Source organism: Haliaeetus albicilla, chromosome 16, assembly GCF_947461875.1.
Source record: "Haliaeetus albicilla chromosome 16, bHalAlb1.1, whole genome shotgun sequence".
In the NCBI taxonomy this organism is placed as follows: domain Eukaryota; kingdom Metazoa; phylum Chordata; class Aves; order Accipitriformes; family Accipitridae; genus Haliaeetus; species Haliaeetus albicilla.
The window spans coordinates 15037374-15059246 of NC_091498.1; the positions used below are offsets into that span (position 1 = coordinate 15037374).

The 21873-nt window shown below is 43.4% G+C and overlaps 1 protein-coding gene and 1 long non-coding RNA gene across 4 annotated transcripts; both read left to right on the plus strand.

Annotated features, from left to right (window-relative positions):
* Positions 1-682: 682 nt before the first annotated feature.
* Positions 683-12293, plus strand: MRPL23 (mitochondrial ribosomal protein L23). Of its 3 annotated transcripts, none has more exons than XM_069803643.1 (6): positions 683-802; positions 1044-1166; positions 2029-2111; positions 3988-4061; positions 5157-5231; positions 5902-5937. In XM_069803643.1, exons 1-6 carry the CDS (start codon positions 777-779, stop codon positions 5920-5922), a joined length of 402 nt encoding a protein of 133 aa, XP_069659744.1. In that variant the 5' UTR covers positions 683-776; the 3' UTR covers positions 5923-5937. The 3 variants fall into 3 exon arrangements, with proteins under 3 accessions (XP_069659744.1, XP_069659742.1, XP_069659743.1); XM_069803641.1 differs by lacking the exon at positions 5902-5937 and adding an exon at positions 11948-12293 and having other exon boundaries at positions 684-802; XM_069803642.1 differs by lacking the exons at positions 5157-5231; positions 5902-5937 and adding an exon at positions 11948-12293 and having other exon boundaries at positions 685-802.
* Positions 12294-14043: 1750 nt separating this feature from the next.
* On the plus strand, positions 14044-15332 carry LOC138689455 (uncharacterized). Its single transcript, XR_011328285.1, has 3 exons — positions 14044-14177; positions 14284-14372; positions 14466-15332. It is a non-coding gene; the product is annotated as an uncharacterized lncRNA (long non-coding RNA).
* The last annotated feature ends 6541 nt before the right edge of the window (positions 15333-21873 follow it).

Here is a 21873-nt window from a genome sequence, read left to right on the forward strand (position 1 = left end):
GCATCCACAGCTTCTCTGGGCAACCCGGTCCAGTGTCCCACCACCCTCACGGTAAAAAGTTTCTCCCTTATATCCAATCTAAACCTACCCTCTTTCAGTTTAAAACTGTCGCCCCTTGTCCTGTCATCGCAGGCCTTGGTAAAAAGTCTCTCTCTGTCTTTCTTATAAGCCCCCTCTATATATTGAAAGGCCACAATAAGGTCTCCCCGGAGCCTTCTCTTCTTCAGGCTGAACAACCCCAGCTCCCTCTGCCTTTCCTCACAGGGCAGGTGTCCCACCCCTCCCACCATTTCTGTGGCCCTCCTCTGGACCCGCTCTAACAGGCCCATGTCTGTCCTGTGCTGGGGACCCCCGAGCTGGACGCAGCACCCCTCCTGGCGTGTCACCAGAGCGACGTAGAGGAGAAGAGTTGCCTCCCTCCTCTAACCATGAGGAAAAGACCGCGTTGAGCGCTGCAAAGCAGGTGCCGTTTTGCAGGCGCTTCCCCCTGCCTCCCCAAGCCTCGTGGATCCTCTGGGGAACCCTTCCCCCATCTAAGGCTGTGTGTGTCGTCCCCCCGAGTGGGCCCAGGGGCCGGCCGAGCCGCGGGCGGGTTGTGGGGGCAGCTGTGAGGAGAGGGGGCCGCCAGGGTGAGGGGGTCGGAGCCCGCCGGCCTCCCTCACAGCCCCCGCCCTGCCCCGTGGCGCTCCTCCGCTCCAGCAGGGGGCGAGAGCTGCCGTCGCTGCCCCGCCGGGAGCCGCTCTCGCGCCGCGCTGCTTCCGGGCCGGGCCTCGGCCATGGCGACGGGCGCCAAGAAGGCCGTGTGAGCGGGCCGGGCCGGGCCGGGCCGCGGCGGGGGGGAGGTCGGGCGGGCTCGTGGGCGGCGGTGTGGGGGGGTCGGCCGGTCGGTCGGTCGGTCGATCGATCGATCGATCAGTCAATCAATCAATCACTCACTCACTCACTCACTGGGTCGGTCGGTCGGTCAGTGAGTTAGTCGGTCGGTCGGTCAGTCAGTCACTCACTCACTCGGTCGGTCAGTCAGCGGCGGCGTCTCCCCGCAGGTACCCGCTGTTCCAGCTGGGCGGCCCGCAGCTGCGGATCTTCCGGCCTAACTTCTTCATGCTGGCGGTGCGGCCCGGCGTGCCGCAGCCCGAGGACACCGTCCAGTTCCGCGTCTCCATGGAGTGAGTGCGGGGACGGCGGGGGACGGGGCACGGCATTGCTTACCACCCCGCAGCGGGAGCCGTCGCGGGTCTGGGCCTGCCGCGGAAAGGGCCCAGCGCCGCCGCGGAGGTGCAGAGGGACCCCCGCCGCTTCTAGAGCACACACCCAGTGCCACAGGTCCCGGCACACTGCCTCTTGTCGCCTTCTTCTGGGCTGCAGTTTGCCTTGTTAGCTGAGGGGTGGGAAGGCGAAGTGCCGGATAGCACCCTTTGGGCTGGGGGATAGGGCTTCTGCATCAGGGAGACCCTTTAGAGGGCTGCGAGGGCACTAATTTAAGTATGAGCTTTGTTTGACTCCTCTTTCTGAGTGTTAGTGAGGCTCAGCTTTCCCAGGGTTGGCCTTCGGAAGAAGGAAGTGCTTATGAAAACGATCCAGAGGAAACAAGGTGATGTCCGGGTATTTGTCAGGGCTCTTTCAACCTGACCAGTCTGGTTGCACATGCTAAAGCCCACAAGCCTGTGGCAGGTCCTGAAAAGATTAGAAACTGCTCTTCAGAAGATTGGAAAGGGTTCTCAGCTCGGGCAGTGAGAAGGCCTATCCACTCTTGCTGAATACACAGTATATCTGGCGTTTTGACTGTTGAGGCTACAGAAGATAGAATATTTGTCATTATTACAGTTTATGGATAATGAATTGCTGTAGCAGTGCGTGATCTATGTTGAGTTTATGCTTTTGTGCAGTAAAGCTACCTTGGTTAAAAGGAGAAGACGTACTTACTCCAGAGTATCAACCAGTTTATAAATACTCTGGCTCTGTTTTATTTTATTTAAATGTTTATACTTTTCCTTCTTTCTTTAACCAAAATGTTTTTGCATTGCCTAGAATGACAAAAGTGGATATCAAAAATTACCTTGAAAAAATATACAATGTGCCAGTAGCTGCTGTGAGGACCAGGATACAGTATGGTAAGTGCAGTTGAGTAATCCAAAGGGGTGAACATACCATCCCTGCACAGCCAGAATAGACTTTTCCTATCAGAAGGCCCATTAGATTTCAACAAACTTTGGTTCCAGGTGCTTAGCTGGTGACATCTATCAGCTCAGTTGTTTATTTGTCCCTTCAAATGAATATGCACCACTTCATATTTGAATGCTTTGATTAGATTATGACATAAGTTTAGTTTTAAGAAGAAAAATCTGAATTTAAAAAGCCTTGTCTTCTTGACAGTTATCTAGCTTGTGCGCTATGCTTTTGTAGTTAGTACTATTTCTCTTTGAAGACCTGTGGGTGTCTCACTTCAGAAGGAACTGCTTCATGTGTTTTAATAAAATTAGTAATTAAACTTAATTTCAGCCATAGCCTTTTTTAAAAAAAATATGTGAGTTGACATTACCTGGCATGCACACAGAGGAGGTGATGTGGTCTAACAAAAGGCAAAGTTTGCAGAGCAAAGAAAAGTATTCTATTAGACCAGTAGGTAATAGCAGTAAAACATCTTGACAGACTTTCAATTTTTCATCACCTGTCGTTACCACATTTCTGCTACAGACTTGTATGCTTCCACTGATGGTGTTTCTCCCCTGTGCCACTCCTACAAAAAAAACCCCAAAACCCAAGACCACCAAAAACCCAACATAAAACCAACCCAATAGAAAAAGAAAAAATGTTCCTAGTTTAAGTTATGCTGAACTCTGACTTGGAGCAGAGAGACCTATCTTTAACTGAAATAAGCTAAGTTTATATAATGTCACCTTTACATTTGAATGCTTCCTTCCCTAGAGCTGCTCTGACTGCAGTTTGGATGCAGTGCAAAGCCAGGAATATAATTTTCATGTTATTTACTTTTTTGATCACCAGGCAGTGCATTAATCAAATGGAGAGTGACTTGGTGAGGACATCTTTGATGGCTGGGGTTTTATTTTTTCATGCAGTGACTCTAGCAAAGGAATTGATTGATGTGTTTACAATGGTAAGAATAGGGTTGATTTTAAAAAAGGGATAGGAAAAAAGAGCTGCAATAGTGAAAAATGGAGAATGACAGAAAAATCTTCAAAATAAGGTTGTAAAACTCAGAACATAGAAGAAGAAGGAAAGATCATCTGTCATATGCTTATGTGAAAACCAGAATTAAATAAAGTCTTAAATACCGAACACATGCAGTTCCAAGCAGCACTGAAAAACATTCATGCTTGTCCTTAGAACCATTTTGTCCCCCACTGCTAATGGAAGTGATAGTAGAATGTATATATTCTGGGGTAAAAGAGGAAAGGGGGTTAGAATGTCTAATAATTTTAAAGCTTTAATGTCTGCCTAACATGCAGGGAACAAATTGAACTTCCCACTCAGCTGTGACCAGCATACTTGCAGAAGGTTGAGGTGCTTTGGGTTTTTTGGATGTGGAGTGTAATTTCCTCTTGTATAAACAATAGATCCAGCTCATTAGCTGGATAGTAAAAATTGAAAAGTTGAAGCTGTTTAATGGTCATTTCCTCCTTGTCTTCCTGAAGCTGTTGATGTTGGGAGGACAGTTTATCACTCCTGGCCCCCTACTCAGGAGACTTATCTCCTTGCTTCTTTGCAAACTTTTATGTGTGACGTGAAAGCACAAAGGCTGTCAGCAGCCTGAGGCTGGTGATGCCTCTGTTCCCTACTTGTAAATGAGGAGAGTAGTGTCTACCAATTTCAGTACATTTTAGTAATTGTGATGCTGTGCTGGTACTGGAGAAAGAGTATTCTTCTTAACAATAAATCAGAACTAGTGAACTCCCCTCTTCAGGTTGGCCTTGCTTTGGGAAACTTGAAGTCCTGGGAAGTAAAAAGTGGGACTCTTCATTTTTGCAGGTGCAAACAACAAGAGGAATCACAAGAATCAGAGAGTGAAGAAGCCAGATTACAAGGTCGCCTATGTACAGCTGGTGAGTTAACATGGATGCTTGTGGGGAAAGAGGAGGGGACTGTTAACCAGCCAAGCTAGAAATAATGTTCAGTGAATTGTCCGGTTGGCTGAGTATTTCTGCCAATACTCTAATAATGATATTTTCTTTAATACATTCCAGAATGTAGAGAGATTTAAATGACTCAGTCAAAAATGAAATTCAAACAAACGGTTAGTTTTCAAGTCCCATATTTGTTTGAGGTCTGTATGTAAGTTATGGTCTGATGTCATATGGTGCTGCTCTGCCAGTGAGTTTCATGCTGACCCTGTACTCTGTGTGCTGGAAGGTTCATGACTTGTGTGGTTGATTGCTGAAATGTCCAGTAAGTGAAAGAATATATTGTAAGAGTAGGGAACTTCTTATTAAAGCTTTGGATTTCAGAGAAGACTAAGGCATATTCCTTGGAGAGCTTTTAGTCATGTCTAACAAGCGTGCTTTGTGGCTAAACCGGGTTCTGAAACGTATGTTGGTTGCCCAGTGGAAAAGGATCTTCATGTTCTTAGGAGTTTCTTTCATAACAGGAGCATATTATAGTTTAGACTTCTCTTGGGCTTACCTATGTAAAAAAGAAATGCAACCAGTGACAGAAAACCCCTTCACATACCAAAATTACATTAAAGGAATGCTATTTATGGTTGTAAAACCATAAGCTCAAAATTACTGTTGGCAAGACACCCTCAGTGTTACTCCATCCTGGGACAAGGATTCAGTGTGGGGGGAACACTGTGTGATCTTAAAGACTGCATAAGACTTTGTATGGACTTGGGGTCAAACTAAAGAGGCACAGACAATGGGAAATCTGATGTTTTTTTTTAATTTTTCAAAGTTTAAATATGCTTAGATGTTTTTCTCTAAGACCCTTCTGGGAAGGGGAGTGGAAAGAAAAATGAGGAGAGTGTGTTTTTCTAAACAGCCCTTACCTTTAAAAGAACAGTCTAAAGTACAATGTTAATAGGAAGTAACAGAGTTGTATTTAGATGACTAACATTGATTTACTGTCCTGAAGGTAAAGGCAACCTCATCTCTGTGAGGATTTTGCATTACAATGGCTAAAAAACACCTTCCTTTTTCAAGGAGGAGTCTCTGCTTTGGTGGGCAAATTCTCCCTCCTGGATTGTCTGTTCTAGGTTTTTGTCTGCGAGAGATCAGGTATGAACAATTAATTAAGAACACAGCTGAGGAATTGAATGCCAGGAGTGATGTATCTTACAAGTTGCTTTCTCTGAGTGTTGTTCCTTAGTAGGTAATTGGAGGCACTTTGTCATGGCCTCTTGCTAGTGACTTCTTTGCTTTTAGAAACTCATTTCCCAAGATTGAAGCAGACATGGATCTTTAGCAAACTGTGGTCAGTTCTCCAGTTTTATTTCACTGTATTTAATGTAGTCTAGTTTTGTTTGTCTGCTGAGTTGAGAAGGAGGTAGCCTGCAACCCATAGATACTCAGGGGGAAGGAGTGGGAAGCAAAATGCTGCTGCTCTGTAGAGCAAGCCACTCATTTAACGCACTGCCTTTGTGCATTTATTTCACGTCAAACTTCTGAACCTAGAATAATTGCTATTACCTTAAGGGTAGCTCTGTGGTGGCGTGGGGAATTATCCAGACTAGCTTGGTACTGGAGGCAGTTGCACAGCAGTAACTGTGGTAATTCCTCCAGACTCTCATTTTGTTTGCTGGGCAAGGCACAGAGCCCTGCTGCACTGTGGCTGAGGACTACTCTTGGTACATGAGACAGCAAGTGTCCCTTACCGCATTGCCTTATACTATAGTACCACCATAATTTTTTAAAGAATGCCATTGTTTTCTGTCTGTCCCATTAACAGGATCAGGGGACCACTTTTTGATGTTGTATTTCATCTCAGGTGACGGAATCCTGACCATTTACTGAACTCTTGTCGGTGAAGCTTTGTCTGTGTATTTTCCCCTCACCTCATTCCTGGTCTCTTTGCTCTCTTTTTTTCTATTGTTGTTCATGTCTGTTAATTCCTTTAACATTTAGGTTTGTCTGTCCTTCCCCCTCCCACCCCCTTCCTTTCTCTTTTTCCTTTTGTTCTTTGCTTTTCATCACTAGCTGTGGTGTCTCAGACAATGAGCTCCCAGTTCTGTGTTCACACCAGCTTTAAACAGTGGGTGAGGCCAGAAACCCAGTGTCATTTCTGAAACTGAAGGCTTTGCCTTCATTCTCATGCATGGTGTGATTCAGGCCGTAACAGGCCCCATGCAGTCCATTGTTAATATCTGCCTAATTTAGAAAAGTCTTTGGTAACCACTGTAAAATCCTTATTTTCATGAGAATTAGTTTGCATCTGCCCTGAGTCAGAGTAGCTGGGCTTTCCCACCATTTTTACCAGCTGTGTTTTCTCTCATTAATCCAGTTTCAAGTTAAAACTGCTTATGACTGGAAAAATAAGGATGTGTTTTTGGAAGGTCTTGGGTTGATCTTTCTGTTGCCCACTAGGTGGAAGTATTGTTCTTTTCAGCATGACTTGGTAGCGGCTGTGGTGTGGTTTACCTGAATGAAATTGAGTATATTCACGTGACCAGTTACGCTTCCCTGCTTCATAAAACATCACCTTATGTGTCCCAGCGCAACATACATGTCCATTAACTTACTGAAAGTGTCTCAGAGGTGGAAAGTGTATGAAGTCATAGTCAACATACCCTTAGGTGTCAGATTAGTGCCCCAGCTGTTCCACATGTAAGAATTGTTGTCCTTTCTTTTCCAAATACTATTTCTTGGAGATTCAGAGCTGTTTACTTTATTCTCAGGCTGTAACTGGACAAATACATGATCTGTCCAAGCATAATATTTTCACACTAAAAAAACACCTCAAATCATAGAAGGCTGTGGATCAACAATATCTTGCCATTCCAGAGCCTGACTGCCTTTTTTCCCCTTTTGGAATGTGGTGAGGAGGGTTTAAGTTAGAGACTTATGGCCCTGGGTATCAAATGCTACTTTTTTTACACTGTTCTATTTTTTTAATTAAAAACAAAGCTATATATCTTTGCAGAGTAGATAAAATGAATGTAATACAGCAACCTTTCTCCTTACTCCAATACAGTTATAATTATTCTACTGTTATTAAAAAAAAAAAAAAAGCCAGTGGGAAACTTTACAGTTGCATCAACATCAGGGAAATTAAAAAAAAACAACATCCCCTCCTCCTCCTTCAATATTCTCACTGGTTTAGCTCAACAGGTGTTAGCACCCGTGGGAGCACAACTGTAGACAAGCCTCTGGAATCCAGACCTATTTTTAATTAAACCTGTTTTGAGAAATCTGATGGAGATGGCTGTAAAAAGGAGTCTGACCTTGTCAACATTGGGACTAACACCTATTTAGCTGTATGAATGATGGCACTGGTGGGAACATTTTTGCAAATGCTTTCTCCTCAAACCCCATTTAGAGTGTCCAGTACAGTCATAGCAATTAACTCATTTGCACATCAGATGTGACAGCAGTTTTCTTATGACATGTAGTGAATTCAGAGGAAACTTGGGTGCTCCGTATGCTGTGTCATTCCTGTGAGGATTTATGAAGTTGCTTTCTGTGCTGTTTTGCCATACGTTTTAGCATCAGATGTTACCACTGCAACAGTAGGAGAATCGTTCAAATGCAGTGGATTATTAAACTTAGCTGCATTTGCTGCTACTGCTGGACTGAATCCCGTGCTGTTGGGAGTCCAACTTTTTTTTTAGTTAACGATACTATAAACATCACTTTTCTCCTAATTCTGAAGGACAGTAGTAAGTGCTTCAATTATCTAAATAATCAGAAGATCTCACAGTTGTTTACATGATCAGTGTTTGCTGCGTCATTCCTACACAATAATATCTGTGCTGACCTTCCATTCCTAAACTTTCCAAGGGACGCAAAGGTCAGAGAAGTATAAGTGAGTTTGTGCCTGATAATCCTTCCAGAAATTTTCTGACATGAGGCTCAGCGGTGGAAGGGCTAACACTTGACTTCATAGGCCTAATTATGGTCACTTAACCTCTCATTAAAATGAATGGAGGCAATTTGTACCACTCGATGTGATAACTCCTTCTACAGACTCGGAGAACAAGGTGTGTTTTCACCCTTTCTAACGCAAAGGCTTGAAATCCAAGGGAAAAATACCTGTTTGATGCTAAAGTCACTTTTTATCTAAGGATGTTAGCATTTAACAAATGAGTCTTTATAAAGCCTGGCATATAAATCAGTTTAAGATTTGGGTAATGCTGAAGCGAGAATTAGAGTTGTGCAGGAGTAGAAGTTTAATAGCTCCCATTTCTGTTATCTAAACACTGGACCACACATCTCGCTTGTACATAACCTTAGAATTTGTAGGAAAAAAGGAAGGTCTCTGGGAAGACCCTAAATTGAGAATAGCACTTCATAAAATCATCATGTTGCTTTTATTTTTCATGTGTTTCAGTACCACCTCTCTGACATGTTTTGGTTTTTTCTTCTTTTTTTTTAATATTGTAAGGGCTCACTTAGATATAAGGGCATGTGGTGGTAGAGTTTATCCTAACAAATTACAGAGTATCAGTGCATCACCTCACATTGATGAAAAAGTTCTTTTGCTGGCAGTGCAGTATCCACTTCCAAGACAGACTAAATTATCTGAGCAAAATTACTTTTTTGCCGGTGTCTGTCTTTTTTAGAGGATTTTCTTTTAGCACAGTTACATCAGGTAGGAAGGTGTTCTTATTTTCTACCCCTTTCTCCGTGCTTCTAAGTTAATTATGCTGGCAGAAGTTCTAAAGGAGGACCAAGCCCTAGCCTTTTTAGAGCTTATTTCAGCTTATGTGAACTTCAGTAATTCAGTAATTAAGAGGATGACCTTGGTTAAATGGATTGCAAAAGGTAAAACAGTGAACAAATGAAAGGCTTATGAAGAAGCCAAAATTTTGCTTTCTGGTTGAATATGCCAACATTTCATGTTGTAGCAGTTTGTAAACCAGATAAAACCCTGATGAACTTGGTAGAAATTTAGTTGTTTGCTTTATTTCATTTACGATTTCATTCTGAGGACGCATTTATCATATGGTTGTCAAATGGTTGCTGTATAGAAGGGAAACGTTTTACAAATAAAAAGCATAAGAAAAAGCAGCACTGCATAAAGGAGTGACGATCCCTCCGTTCCTTTGGTAGGGGTTTTTTTGAGAAAGTGGCATAGGAGCTTGAACCTAAGTAGCCTCTGGCATTGTGTGGAAGATGCACTGAATGTAAATATGCCTGGACAGACTCACAATCCTTTATGTAAGTTGATGCCTTTTGGTATTTTTGAAATTTTGAAATACCCAAGATACAGGCTTTTTCTGAAAACTAGCTACCGAGCATGCACAACAGCTATTTTTCATACAGCTTTCATCACTCCAAGGTCTTACAGTGCAGTATTACTGCATAGTATTGTTACTTAAGATTTATCAACCTTCAGTTCTCAGGGTGTAATGTCTTGGCTGTTTCAAATTGTGTCTGGCTGCCAGCCAAAATCAGAATTTCTTCACAAAACAAGAGCTAGAAAGAGCCAACTTGTCTGTGCTGATTTTGATTTATTAAAAGACTCCAGATACAGATTGACATTTTCAGCTCAATATTTGACTTTCACCAGCCTTGAAATGGGAACTGTGAGCACTTTGATAAACAGCTGAAAGGTTTGTCTGGTTTTGCTACAGCCTCTGTGCATACCTTTTTTGGTTTTTTTTTTTTCCCCTCCGTTTAAAATAATAACTGTTTTGCAATGCTTAGTGAATTACCATGGATGTTGTTAGTATGCTTTAGGGACAGCTTTCCTTCATTCTCCAATAAGGGAAGTGCATTGGTCCTGGAAGCATACCAGAATGGAAGTGCTGCATAACAAGAACAGTCCCTTACTACACTGTTACCAATATAAATAGTTCTCAAATTTTCAGTGTAGGTGGTATGCCTACCATGTTAGCCTGAACTGTTTTCTGACTTGTTTAACTAAAATGGCTTCCTCTCCAGGGCAGATGAGTCCTTAGAATCGGCCCTATCTGTTCTATAGGTACCAGGGGCCTGAGCGACTCACCCACGGTGCAGTTAAAACACAGTAATTTTTTGTAATATGAACAAATTCTTTTCCAAATGGTTCAGTGTGCTAAAATCCCGGGCAGCGCTTGGCCTCAAGGGTGCTTGCTGCTGATCCTACTACAGGAAGAGTTTCAGTAGGCTGCAGCTTTGGGATTGTTCAAGGACATTGATAAGGCCAGTTTCTGTGCCTCAAAATGGAGCTATGCTTTAATTGTCATAGAACAGCTATTATAAGCATACCTGTTGGTAATTTAAAGGTACAAAAGAGTTGAAAACCCAGAGTATACACTGTGGAAAGGTAAACCTTGATTTGTTCCAGTTGATCTTATCCAGGCTAGAATCAAGGAAAGAGCAATGTACACAGCAGCTCCCTTGTTTTTGTAGTATGGTCAGGCTTTTAGGAAACCCCCAAGAAATATGCACTACAAAAACAACTGGAGCATTGCTGGGTATGAGTTGATATTTCCTAGATTCTAGTCTGGATAAGCTCAACTGGGATAAGTCATGCTTTTTCTTTCCAAAGTGTATGCTTGAGGTTTAAATTCTTTCACACCTGTAAATTACCAGGTTGAGTGTATATGGCTAAATGAAACATAGCACACATTCACCTGGGTCAGGGACATGGTGATGGGGTTTTTTTTGATTTAATTATGTCACATTTCTGATCCCAAAATGTAGTATAGGTAGCTGTGTTGTGGAAGGTTGCTTTCATGTCCTTTGTGGAACCATTTCGTAACTGGGCCTCTTGTTTGATTATATTTATTGCACAAATGTAAAGAATGGCTGATCTGAAAAAAAACCAAAGCGACCCAACTGTTTTCACCTGAAGCAATTAAATGCTTTTGTTGAGATTTCTGTATGTGGCATTCTGCCAAAGAAGTTAATGTATGGTAATGTTTGTAAGTATTTTGGAGAGTAATTTTAGAGTTATGAGCTATCAGTTAAGAGTTTTATTATGCAAAGTCCCATACAGAATGGAAGGGCTAATATTGTTGGGTTTAATGAAGTTGTGCTTAGTGCAAACACCACACGTGAGTTAAGTAGGTAATGTTAATGGGATACAACATTTCCACAGAATAATGTTTTCCTGCTGTTAGATAAAAACCAGAGACCAAGCAAATGTTTATTTTCCAAGTGGGAGACATAGATCTGATGATGATGTTTCACTAAAATGACTTGTCTGTTAGGCAGAATGACTGATGCAAATGTAATCACTTTAATCTCATTAGTAATGTATGAGACAGATTGTTCCCACTGTAATTGTTTTACACTACAGTCTTTATTCCTGTTGTTAAGAGACCACTAATATCTGTTATTCCGTATTCCCACATTACACCCTACAATAACAGCTGCTAGGACTGTTCTCTCTTACTCTTACCTGAGATCTAAACAGCTATAACCACTACTCATATCTTGAGTGTTAACATAATGAATGCCTGCTCCACCATGTATTTCCCTGGTGGTGTTACTTTAGCAAAATCACTTACTTTGCTCATCTTGCTTTTAGCATGTGACTCATACAATATCTCTGAGCTGGTTCAAAGTCTTTGAAGAGGTGTCCCATCTCCTGACCATTCATCTGTAAAACAAAGATGTCAGTGCCTTAATTAGCACACAAAAGATGAGAGGCTGAATGTTAGCTTTTGGGGGGGTGTGGGAGGTTATATATCTGTCTTGGGGAGAGGGGTGGAAAGAGATCTTGGGAAGTTAAGAGGTACCATTTTGCACTAGCTGAAACTTCAATGTGGTCTTTCATTGTAAGTATATGCATCATAGCTGCTGCAGAAAGGCTGGAATGTCTCTCTGACCATTTGTTTTCTCTTCAGGGCCAAGGACAAACCTTTCAGTTTCCCAACCTATTTCCAGAGAAAGAACAAGACACAGAAACTCGCTCTTTTGATGACTTCAAGAATAAATATATGGAGAGAGAGAAGCAGAGGCAGAAAGGTGACCCCAGACGAGGTGGAGTCCCTGATTGGTTTGGACTTTGATGCAAGAAGCCAGCTGCCTTTCTTTAGGCTCAGAGGGATTTTGATCAGCAGAACTTGTACTCTTCCCTTGTAATGACTGAATGTTTATTCTTGAGCAGCCCTTGCTAGCGTGTCTTTTTTCCTGGCTTTTTGTGCACGACTACAACAAAATGGCCCTAAAGAAATAAAAAGGTAAAATAAATCTTACTGCATCAGGTCTTTCCTGTGAACTTGTGGACTATTTCTAAAATGTGGAATTGCTTGTTGTTGTTTCTGACTATGAGGGTGTCATTGTGCTTACCACCTTCTTGTTTCTACGGTTTGTTTTGAGTAGGAGGCATTTAATTTCCCAGGTTAAGTGTAGTTTGCATTGAATAGAATGTATAAAAGTCAAGATAGGTCAGTCAGAGGTGGACATGAAGGTGTAGATAACTGAACTATAGGCTCAGGACATAGGGTCCCCTTATTGTCAGTTATTGTGTCCTACTATCCTGTGCATTGCCTTCCTTGCAAAGCGACCCCTCCTTTCCTGGAGATGTGCGCGTGATCTGATTGCACTCCTTTAACGGTTGTGTGTCATTTTGGAGTCAGGGTTTATAGGATATGTTTGTGACCAGGCATGTGTGCATTTGATCCCCAGAAGCATCAAGGAACAGACAAACACAGTGCACAATCTCTGCTTGCTGTTGTGCAGTGCATGTAGTTCCCTTCCATGGCCAGCCTGCCCCAGGAATGTTCACTGGCACGCTTGCACTACTATTCCTTTCCCTGTCTGCAGCTACCTTGCAGTGCTGGCAAGAGTCCTGTGTGGACACAGTTGTATTGGCATAGAAATGCTTCTGCTAGTGTAGGCTGTTTTGTGCTCAGGATTAATAAAAAGACTCTTTTTACTTTTTCTGGTGCAAATCCTTCTACTTCCAAGTTGCTGATGCCAGGGCAGTGGTAGAACTTTTCTAGGCCTTCAGGGCTGCCATGTTCAGGTTTTTCATTTCTTGGCTCTGCGGCTGTTTCTCCTTTCCCTGATGAGAATATTTCCTCTATTCCTTTGTCAAGTAACATGCTCTGCTGTTGTGTCAGAAATGGCAGAGGAAAAGGAGAGCTAGGAAGGACTTCACCACAGATCAAGAAGGATGTGTTTCTGCAGGTCATTGGCTGTAACACCAGCACATGCAGGGTTAAACGTATGGCTAATGTTTCCCTGGCTTTTGAATTCTGCCACTTGGAGCAATTGGCAGGGTAGTGAATGAGCCCATGCCTTGAATGCTTCTACCCGGGTGCTCTCCTTTATTGTTCTGTGTCTGAACTTCTTGTTTGGACAGCTAGCAAGATGTTTATAAGGAAACAGCTGTTCCCCAGAGAGGCAATCCAAGTAGGATTTTACGCACCCCCTTCTATTCATTAGTCACCTCTTTCCCCCTGCTACTTCCCTTCTGCACGATAGTCCATCTCCTTCTGTGGTTTGTTGCTTACAATGCCAGTGGCTCTCCCCCCCCCCCTTTGTCCAGTTTCCAAGGGGAATTGTGCATGATGATCCGAGTTAGCCGGTGCTTAAACAGAGAGGTGCTCTCAGAGAGGAGGGAGATAGGGAGGACTTGCTACTCCCAGCCTGCCAGCAGTGTTACAATAGTAGATGTGGAAAAATACTGACTTCACTGAAAACAGTTTATATGTTTGGCATATCTGCAGAGCTAACACTTCCAGAGTTTTGTAGTGACATGTGACACTCCAGGTTAAACCAGGAGCTGGCCTGCACTTTTAAAGTAGGATGACTGAATTTGTCTAGACACAAGGGTTTCCTCTGCTGTACACAGCATCCCCTCTGGCCCTTTTTAAAATATATTTTTTTAAAGGAGTTGTTTTTCAGACTCCCAGCTCAGTGTGGAGCTCATCCATATTGAGGCTGGGGTTTTGTTCCTATGATGTAATATAGAATTTGCTATTTTTTCTTCACTTTCCTTTGTAGTCACCTCCAATATAGGTAACTCCATCTTCTTCACCATGGTGAAGATAAAATGAAAAGAATTCATCTAGTGCTGCCATATATCTTCCTAACTGGTTGGTCAGCCTTGAGCAGCCAAACAGTCAGGTATGTGATAGTTCTGGGTAAATGAGGCCATATTCCATGTGTTAGGTCTAACAGCAAGACATACATTAACCATCAGCCTCTCTGCCTTCCCTGTTACGGTCCTCAGGAGAGGTTGGAGTCACCAGCTTCTGTACTGGCATTGAAGACCCAAGCTGAGAGGAGTTTATTTGCAGTCCCAAATATGCTCTAGGCTAAGTGAGTATCAAAAGCCCCTGGGTAGGTCTACCATGCTTTGCTACTCTGTGATTTCTCTGTGGGTGATTAATTTCTAGCTCATGTTCAAGACAGGTTTCTGTCCGAAGTGGCACAAAAAGGAAGAAATAGAGACACGAGTGTACCCATATCTCTATGAAGTTGCTGCAACCAAATTCTGGCAGATACTCAAGCTGCTTGAGAGCAATGTTACCAGCTACCTCTAAAATAGTATTCCTGTAAAATTAAGGTAAGATTAAAAAAAGAAAGTTCAAAGCCCCTGACCCACCATTATTTTGCTTTAATGCTCCTGATCGCCATGGAAGTGGGATTAAAAAGATCTCGAGTCTTTCCCCAGTCCCTTGTTGGCCAGCGTTTCTGAGGAGGTGCCAGTGCTTAATATGATCTGGTGCTTCACTGCTTCACAAATCCCATCCCCAGACTGTACAGGTAGGCTAGAAGATAACGGAGATGACACTTGAATATTAAGACAGAGATTGTATCTGTACCAGAGAAAGTACAGCGAATGAGTGGTGAAACTAGGACAAGGACTCAGAATTATGTCGTCTTGTTCGCTAAATTGTGCTCCTTCCAGCACATCCTGATGTTTATTTGGGGTGATGCAAGGGATCAGCAGATCTTACGAGGTCCCATTTAGTCCTGCTATCAGAGGTGTTGATCTGTCCTTGGCTATGTCAGCAGCCATACCTGTGGGCCAAGGACTTGGATATATGTGTGAATAACTTCTCCAAGGACCAAAGTAATGACTTGGTTGAAGAGGCTGATGTTTACTGTGGTGCAGAAGCCACGTCCCGCACTTGGCGTGCACAGCTCTGCAGCTGCTGGCTTCTCTGACGTGCAAGGGAGACGTTGAATGCAGTTTCTTTCCCCTCTGAATGTGTGCAACCCCCCAAAGAGAGTGATGTGCTGGAACAGTCAGTGGATGCGCAATTGACTGCGTAGGCCACTCTGGTGGAGAAAAACGTCCAGCTATGATGCGTGTTGTCCCAGCAATACCAGTACACTTCAGAGGGAACACGCAATTGCTTTTTTGTTTGGTTGTATTTACTGTTTTTTTAAAACAAACCAGAATGAATTGCAGAGACAGTGAAGTGACTGTGTAAGTAGCTCTTCTAACATTACAGCTTTAGAATGAGTTTTGTGTTCTAGGTCATGCTTGGTTGGGTGCTAGGGACAGGTTCCTAGTTGGTTGAAGCGGATCACATAAGAATGTGTGGGTGTCTGCAGGTGACAAAATTACTGTTTCTTGTGACCAGTTGTCACCTGAGCCTTGCTATGTGACCTCAGAGGGTGCAAATGTTTGTCTTCACAGTTCCCTTGAAGTAGGAAGGCATATAGTGCAGCTCAGCTGTGAAGTGGTTAGGCACAAAACTGTGGTAGCTTCATCTTCTGTGTGTGAGCCACACTATGTCAAAGATTAAGAGTGACCTTCATGTCAGTGGCCAGTTTTATGGTCCTGTGTGTCGTTCCCTGTTTGTCAGGCTACTGGTGGTTAAAAGAGAAAAGGCTAAATAAAACAAATTACAGGAAGGAAGGAAGTACAACCTTGTGGTGGATTCCGGAAAAGGTATATGCTAATCCACTTAGCAAATATTCCTGCTCTGTGCAAAGGAAAGCCAAGTCACAGGTTAGCTCGCTTTCATGGCTGAACATGCTTAAGAATGGGTAATCCAGAGTTTCTGGTACCTGCTCCCATTCTGGGACCCCCAAATTATGCATCTGGTGACAGAAAGAGGTATTCAAGGAGTTGATCCACTGTTGACCCACTGTCTTTAGCACTTCTGAATGAATGAAACGGTAGGAAAATTTTGCTTACTTTATCCAAGGCTATCTGGCTGTGGAAAATGTCTTCATGGCTGGGGAATTCCCACTCCATCCAGGTTATCCCAATTACATCAAAGTTGGTTTGTTTTTTTGTTTTGTCTTGTTTTTTTCAGGAAAATTATTTTACTTATTTGAAGTTTCAGGTTATAGGACAGACTACTACTTCTTCAGCTCTGGTGTGTTTGTGGAATGGCTTGCAGAGAGTGGTAAGGGTTGGATAGAGGGCGTCTGCTTAGTGTGTGAAACAGGGCAAGGTACACAAAGCAAGCACTATTTTTGCTAGGAGGACTGAAAGCTGTAAAACCGTTATCTTCACAATGCTGCTTTCTCCTGAAGTAGAGTTCAAGGACTGCTCAGAGTCCAATTTAAAACAGTTGTCTGAGAATGGCTTTCCAGGGTGGCTTATATGCCAAGGCTTATAGGTACAATGGCTAAAAAGGAACATTGTGATAATCCCTTTTGACCTCCTGAATAACACAGACCATAAAATTTCCTGCCATAGTTTCTGTGTATAGGCCAGAAGCTTGTGGTTAAATGTTACCTGGAATGGATTTCAAGGCTTGAACTTGACAAGCATTGCAGGACGAAGTAAGTTTCCTTGAATAAGCTGGGCCTAAACAGCATGAAAGTCAGCAACATGTTGTCATCTGTCCTGTGAGTTTCTTAAAGAGGTTGTAATGGGGAAGACTGAGCGTTGCTGTTTAGGAAATTGTGTGTTTGTAGAGAAGAGAGGTAATTTTTATAAATATTATTTTCTTTAAATGCAAAAGGTTTTAGACTAGCTAAGATGACATCCTGGCTGAGCCATTTCTTTTACAGTGATTTATGGCTGTTTAGACAGAATTTAGCTCTTTGTGTATAGTACGGATTATCAAAGTGTGTGCTGCTGTTGTGGACACACCCAGCTTGCAGAATTCAGGAGATGTACCACAGTCAGTTATTCTGTGGCCTGAGAACACAGTAACGAGGGGCTGGTGCAAAACTAATTGTTTGTAATTACAAACCGGGACTAATTATCAGTCTCTTAACCTTTCCTGCCTTCAGCTGTTAGTAAATGCTGCAAATGAAAAGTGTTTAAAATTTTGGAGAATTTGTGCAGTGCAGAATTAGGCACTGCATTTCCTTCTGTGGTGACTGGGACTTTAGAGAGCATCTTGAGGCCACACACGGTATGCTAGGTAGGTAGGTGTTGCTTGGGATCTAGTCCTTAGTGCTATCTTATGTTTCATTTTCCAAAGTTCTTGGTTTAGGAGTCAGACCAATGTTAGTGATTCAAGGCTTGGAAAACTTCCTTTCCTAAAAAAAGGCTTGGGAAACTCCTTCTGTTGAATCAGTAGGGTTTAGAAGTATTTTGACTGTTGCCTGTCTGTATGTACCTGGAAAAGAAAAGTTTCTAAGAGGCAGAGTATAGTTTTGTGTAGCTAAGCAAGTGAAATGAGCTGACTAGAAAGGGAATGGCTGTGGGGTGGGCAGGTGATACTCTCATAAGTGGAGGGAGAGACCAGGGAGTTGTTCTGCATCACATGGCACATTTCCCGTGAGCCTGTGCTGAAAACAGAGCTGGAGAAGGCCTCTTAGGTCATGTAGCCCATCTTCTCAAATGAAGAGAGCCTGCTGCAGATCGAGCTGTGCCAGTGCTTGCACACATGGCAAACCCAGTGTGTGGCGTGTCACAAATGCTGTCAAAGACTGGTTGTCATACCCAGAGTCTCTAAACATCCTGTTTATCCTTGCAAGGAGGAACACTTGATTGAAAGATAAATAAAAAAAAAAAACCAAACCCAAACCAACCCCCAAACTGGTGCTAGGAACAACATTTGCCCTTGGGCTAACAAACCTGAAAACAAAAGAAAATAAACATAGAATGGAGGCAAACACATTTCCACACAAGGCCAGATTCTAAAAGGGATTTAGGAGCTTAGCTTCTTTTGGCATGCTTGAAAAAGAAAAAGCCGTCTGAGTGCCAGGATTCTTAGGGCTCTGTGTGTGTGCACGCGTGCATCAGGGAAGAGCATGGGGAAAGATGGGGTGTCTGTGGTGATATGAGGGGGGAACGGAGGACTTCGGAGCTGCAGAAAACTTTGTGCAGGGTCACCCTTGGGGCATAGCTTGCGCATTTTAATCTATTGGAAAAATTAAACACGCTGAAAAAAAAGAAATCTCCAAGTTGGCAGTGAGATTTTAAAATTTTTTTTCTCCCTTCCCCCTCTGTTTGTTGTTCATTTGTCGCTGCACGGGAGGTCTGTTTACTTTGCTCAAGAGAATGAGGGACCCAAGAGACGCTGCTCTGCATGCAAAGCTTTTATGGAAGGGGCTAGGGGAAGAGAAGGGGAGGAACTTCCAAGCCTTTTGAAACAGAGCTGAAAGAGTTTGTGGGCTGTTTCTTTTGCTTCTTTGCCCAATGCATGTTGGGTCTGATGTTGCTACTGCTTATGCAGACATAGCTGGGCCATGGACTTCAAAGATGGGTCCTGCTGTTAAGGGCTGATCAGGCAAATCTCTACAGAGTGAGCATGGGGAGGCCTGAGAAACCCTAAGACTTGATGTTGAGGCTCTGAGTAGCTGTCAACACCGCAGTGCCCCCCACTCTGCCTGTGGGATAGCTGCTGGTAGGTTGCTTTCAAACTGGAGGTTGTGCTGCTGTCTCCCACCACCTCCCTGTTAACCCTTCTGAATGAACTGGCCCTGAAGTTTGGGGTGAGTCCATCCATGCCATTAAGATGCTCCCATGGATGAGCCAATGCAGCCCTTCATTCCAGGGATTTAGTGTTTAAAGGAGACTTTTCCAGAGCTGTGTGGCAGCCTGCTGCTGCTGATCTTTGTTGCTTTAGATGACTCAGTCAACTTCTGAATGCTTCCATTTCCCCAGCTGGGCTTAATAGCGATTGCAACCTGGCTGGGGATCCAGGAGAAGGAAGGGGAGATCTGCATTACTTTTGCTTGCTGGCATCGCAGTGGCTGAGGCAGCTTTGTCCAGCCGGATTTTCGTCATGTCTTACGATGCTGAAACAACTAGAAAAGGACAGTGGGCAGAAAACTAAGGCTGCTGCGCAAGGCGGGGTGAATGTCTTTACAGTAACAGATGGGCACATCTCTGGGGATACTTCTTTCAAGTGCATTCTTCTAGGTTCTGGGCCCCGAGAGCGGTGGCATGTGGCAGGCAGCTTACTGCTGTGTGAGGGAGGTCAAGGGAATGGCTGATGAAAGCAATGAGTATTCAGCTGGAGCAGACTTTGGAGTTATGCAGTGTTCTGCCATTTGGAGTTTTCTTATCCTTTTTGACTGGTGAGAGAGGACAGGATCTGATGGGTCTGCCTATAGCCTCAGTCTTGTGTTCAAAGTGGGTATTTTCTAACCCAAGTCAGTTCTTCTGTACTGCCCTAATGCATACCAGAACAGAGAGATTTCAATTGGCAGAGGGAGTTGACACCTTTTATCTCCATGTTTCCTGTTTTAACTGACAGGAAAGCTGCTCGGCAATTCCGGGATGTCTTTCTGTGTTGTAAAGGTTCCCTTAAATCCTGGGACACACCATGTTGTTTTGGCCACTTTGTCTCCAGGATGATGGGGAGTTCAGGAGCCAGCTGTGATTGTAGTTAAGGAAACAAAAAAAGGCCTCTTGTGAAAAGGGATTGAAAAGCCTGTAAATACTAATTCGAGAGGAGTGGGAGGCAACATGGTCAGAGATGGGCTATCTAGAAGTACCACCCTTTACGATACATGAGTGGGGACTGTTGGTGAAACAAAAAAGAGGGCTAGATAGAAACCGACACAGAAATATTTTCACTTGAGGTTGGGTTAGATTAGTGTTGTGCAATTCTTTGCCACAAAGTATCAGGGCCAAGAAGTTTGCTGGATGCAGACACACTCTGGCTGTTTCTGTGGATAACCAAGATATCAAAGAGCTAATGGTAATGTTAAAAGAACAAGAGTTTTGGGAAGTTGTCAGTGCCACATTGCATCAAGGCACAAGCTGACTCCAGCAGATGGAGGTGGGGATAGGAAGAGACTTATTTCCTTAGGAAGCGAAATAGCCTGCGAGCTGTCTTTTACAGGGTTTCTTTTTCTGACCTCTGGATCAGCCTGTCGTGTTGCAGAATCCGAGCTGAGATGGAACATGGGAAAGATGGCAAGTTTGGCAGCTGTCTTGGCTACAGTAAGTCTAGTTGTGTGTTAGTCCCTGTGGGAAGGTAGACCACCTTTTGCATTCTTCAGCTGTCAGTTGTGAATGCCTTGATTTCCACCCCACAAAGAAAGGTCATTTTTGTGGCCTGGGAATCAGAAGAGTGAACTGAACTTCCAAATTGTACCTAGCTGAGCTTGGATCAATTGCTTAACCTCTCTTTCTGCCTTTGTTTTGTGTCATAGAAATTATCTAGGGATGATCACTCTCCTCTGGCCCGCACTTGTCTTTCTGGCTAATATGTAGGAGTCCTTAGTGAAAAGTGCCCCCTCCATTCCCTCTATGGTTGAGTATGATACACTACACAAAATATTGATATACTGAGGTTGAAGGCTGGTTTCATAATTTGCTCTTTTTTTGATCACTCTTTTAACTATCAGGAAAAAGTAATATGGGAGCTTTGAACACCTTAGCTGTAGAGCCATGCCATTCAGTAACAACTCCGCAGTAAAAGAGCTGGGTTTTTTAATTGTATTTTCTTTTCACTGCTTTTAATAGTTATAAACAACCACTATGTGGAGCATGTCTTGAAACTTGTGACCGTCTGGGTGAGGGGCCTTTGTATCAATTTCAAGCCTGTGGAGAGGAGAGCATAACAGGTCCCTGACTGCTCCAGCCACTTCCTGCCTGCCAAGGAATGCTGGAAACAGAGGTCGTTATTGCACAAGTAATTAAAGGTTCATCAGCCCTACCTCTCTGATTGCTTAAGGCCATTGTAGTAAGGGACAAATACTCCTGCTTGCCCACTGTTATTTGTTTTCTGCTTGCTCTGTTTTTCTTGGCTTGAGAAGAGGAATTATGAAGACTCTTGAGTAGAATCTGGGAGTGCTGCGGTCTAATGCATTTGGCTGTGGCCCTGGGTATGTTGTGGAACACTCTAGTACTGAGAAGTGAAGTGTCTTCAGGGCCGCCTCTCTTCCTGCTTCTCCCCCAAATCCAGACACCAGAGAGATTGTTCTCAAAAAGCAAGTCCAAGTTGCCCAGGCCCTGGCACAGGGGGAGCAAAGAAGCCAGGCTCGGGGATGTCTGTAGAGCTGTGCGCCTAAATGGCTGAAGTGCCTCCTGCCCTCACATTAGCAGATACAGGGATTTTCCTCCAGCTGAGCTGGACTCCAAAAATGTGATATTGGCTTATAATGGGAGGGTTTCCTATGGATTTTCTTAAAGGGATTCTTTTCTCTTTCTGTGGTTTGAACTCTGAAGTTCAGATTTTTGTGTGTTTTCTCTCCATTTCAGTATGCAAGAAATTACTTTCTTTGTCTTTTAAATAGATGCTGAAACTCACATATGGGCAGGGGCCTCAAAAAAAAAAAAAAAGTAAGTACCAAATATTGTGAGTCTTTGACAGAATCACAAGAGCAGGGCAGACTGAGCCATCCACCCTTTAACCATCTGTCCCTTGAGATCTGGAGAGTCTTTTATCTCAGGGGAGCACAGCCCACAGACATGGGAAGTCATGTTGCTGTCCAGTTTTTC

Excerpts from the sequence above, each read along its gene's own strand:
- MRPL23 (XM_069803641.1), top strand. The coding sequence starts at position 777 with ATGGCGACGGGCGCCAAGAAGGCCGT. Across the intron at positions 803-1,043 it reads ACGGGCGCCAAGAAGGCCGT|GTACCCGCTGTTCCAGCTGG; the intron begins GTGAGCGGGCCG and ends GTCTCCCCGCAG. Across the intron at positions 5,232-11,947 it reads TTTTGTCTGCGAGAGATCAG|GGCCAAGGACAAACCTTTCA; the intron begins GTATGAACAATT and ends TTTTCTCTTCAG.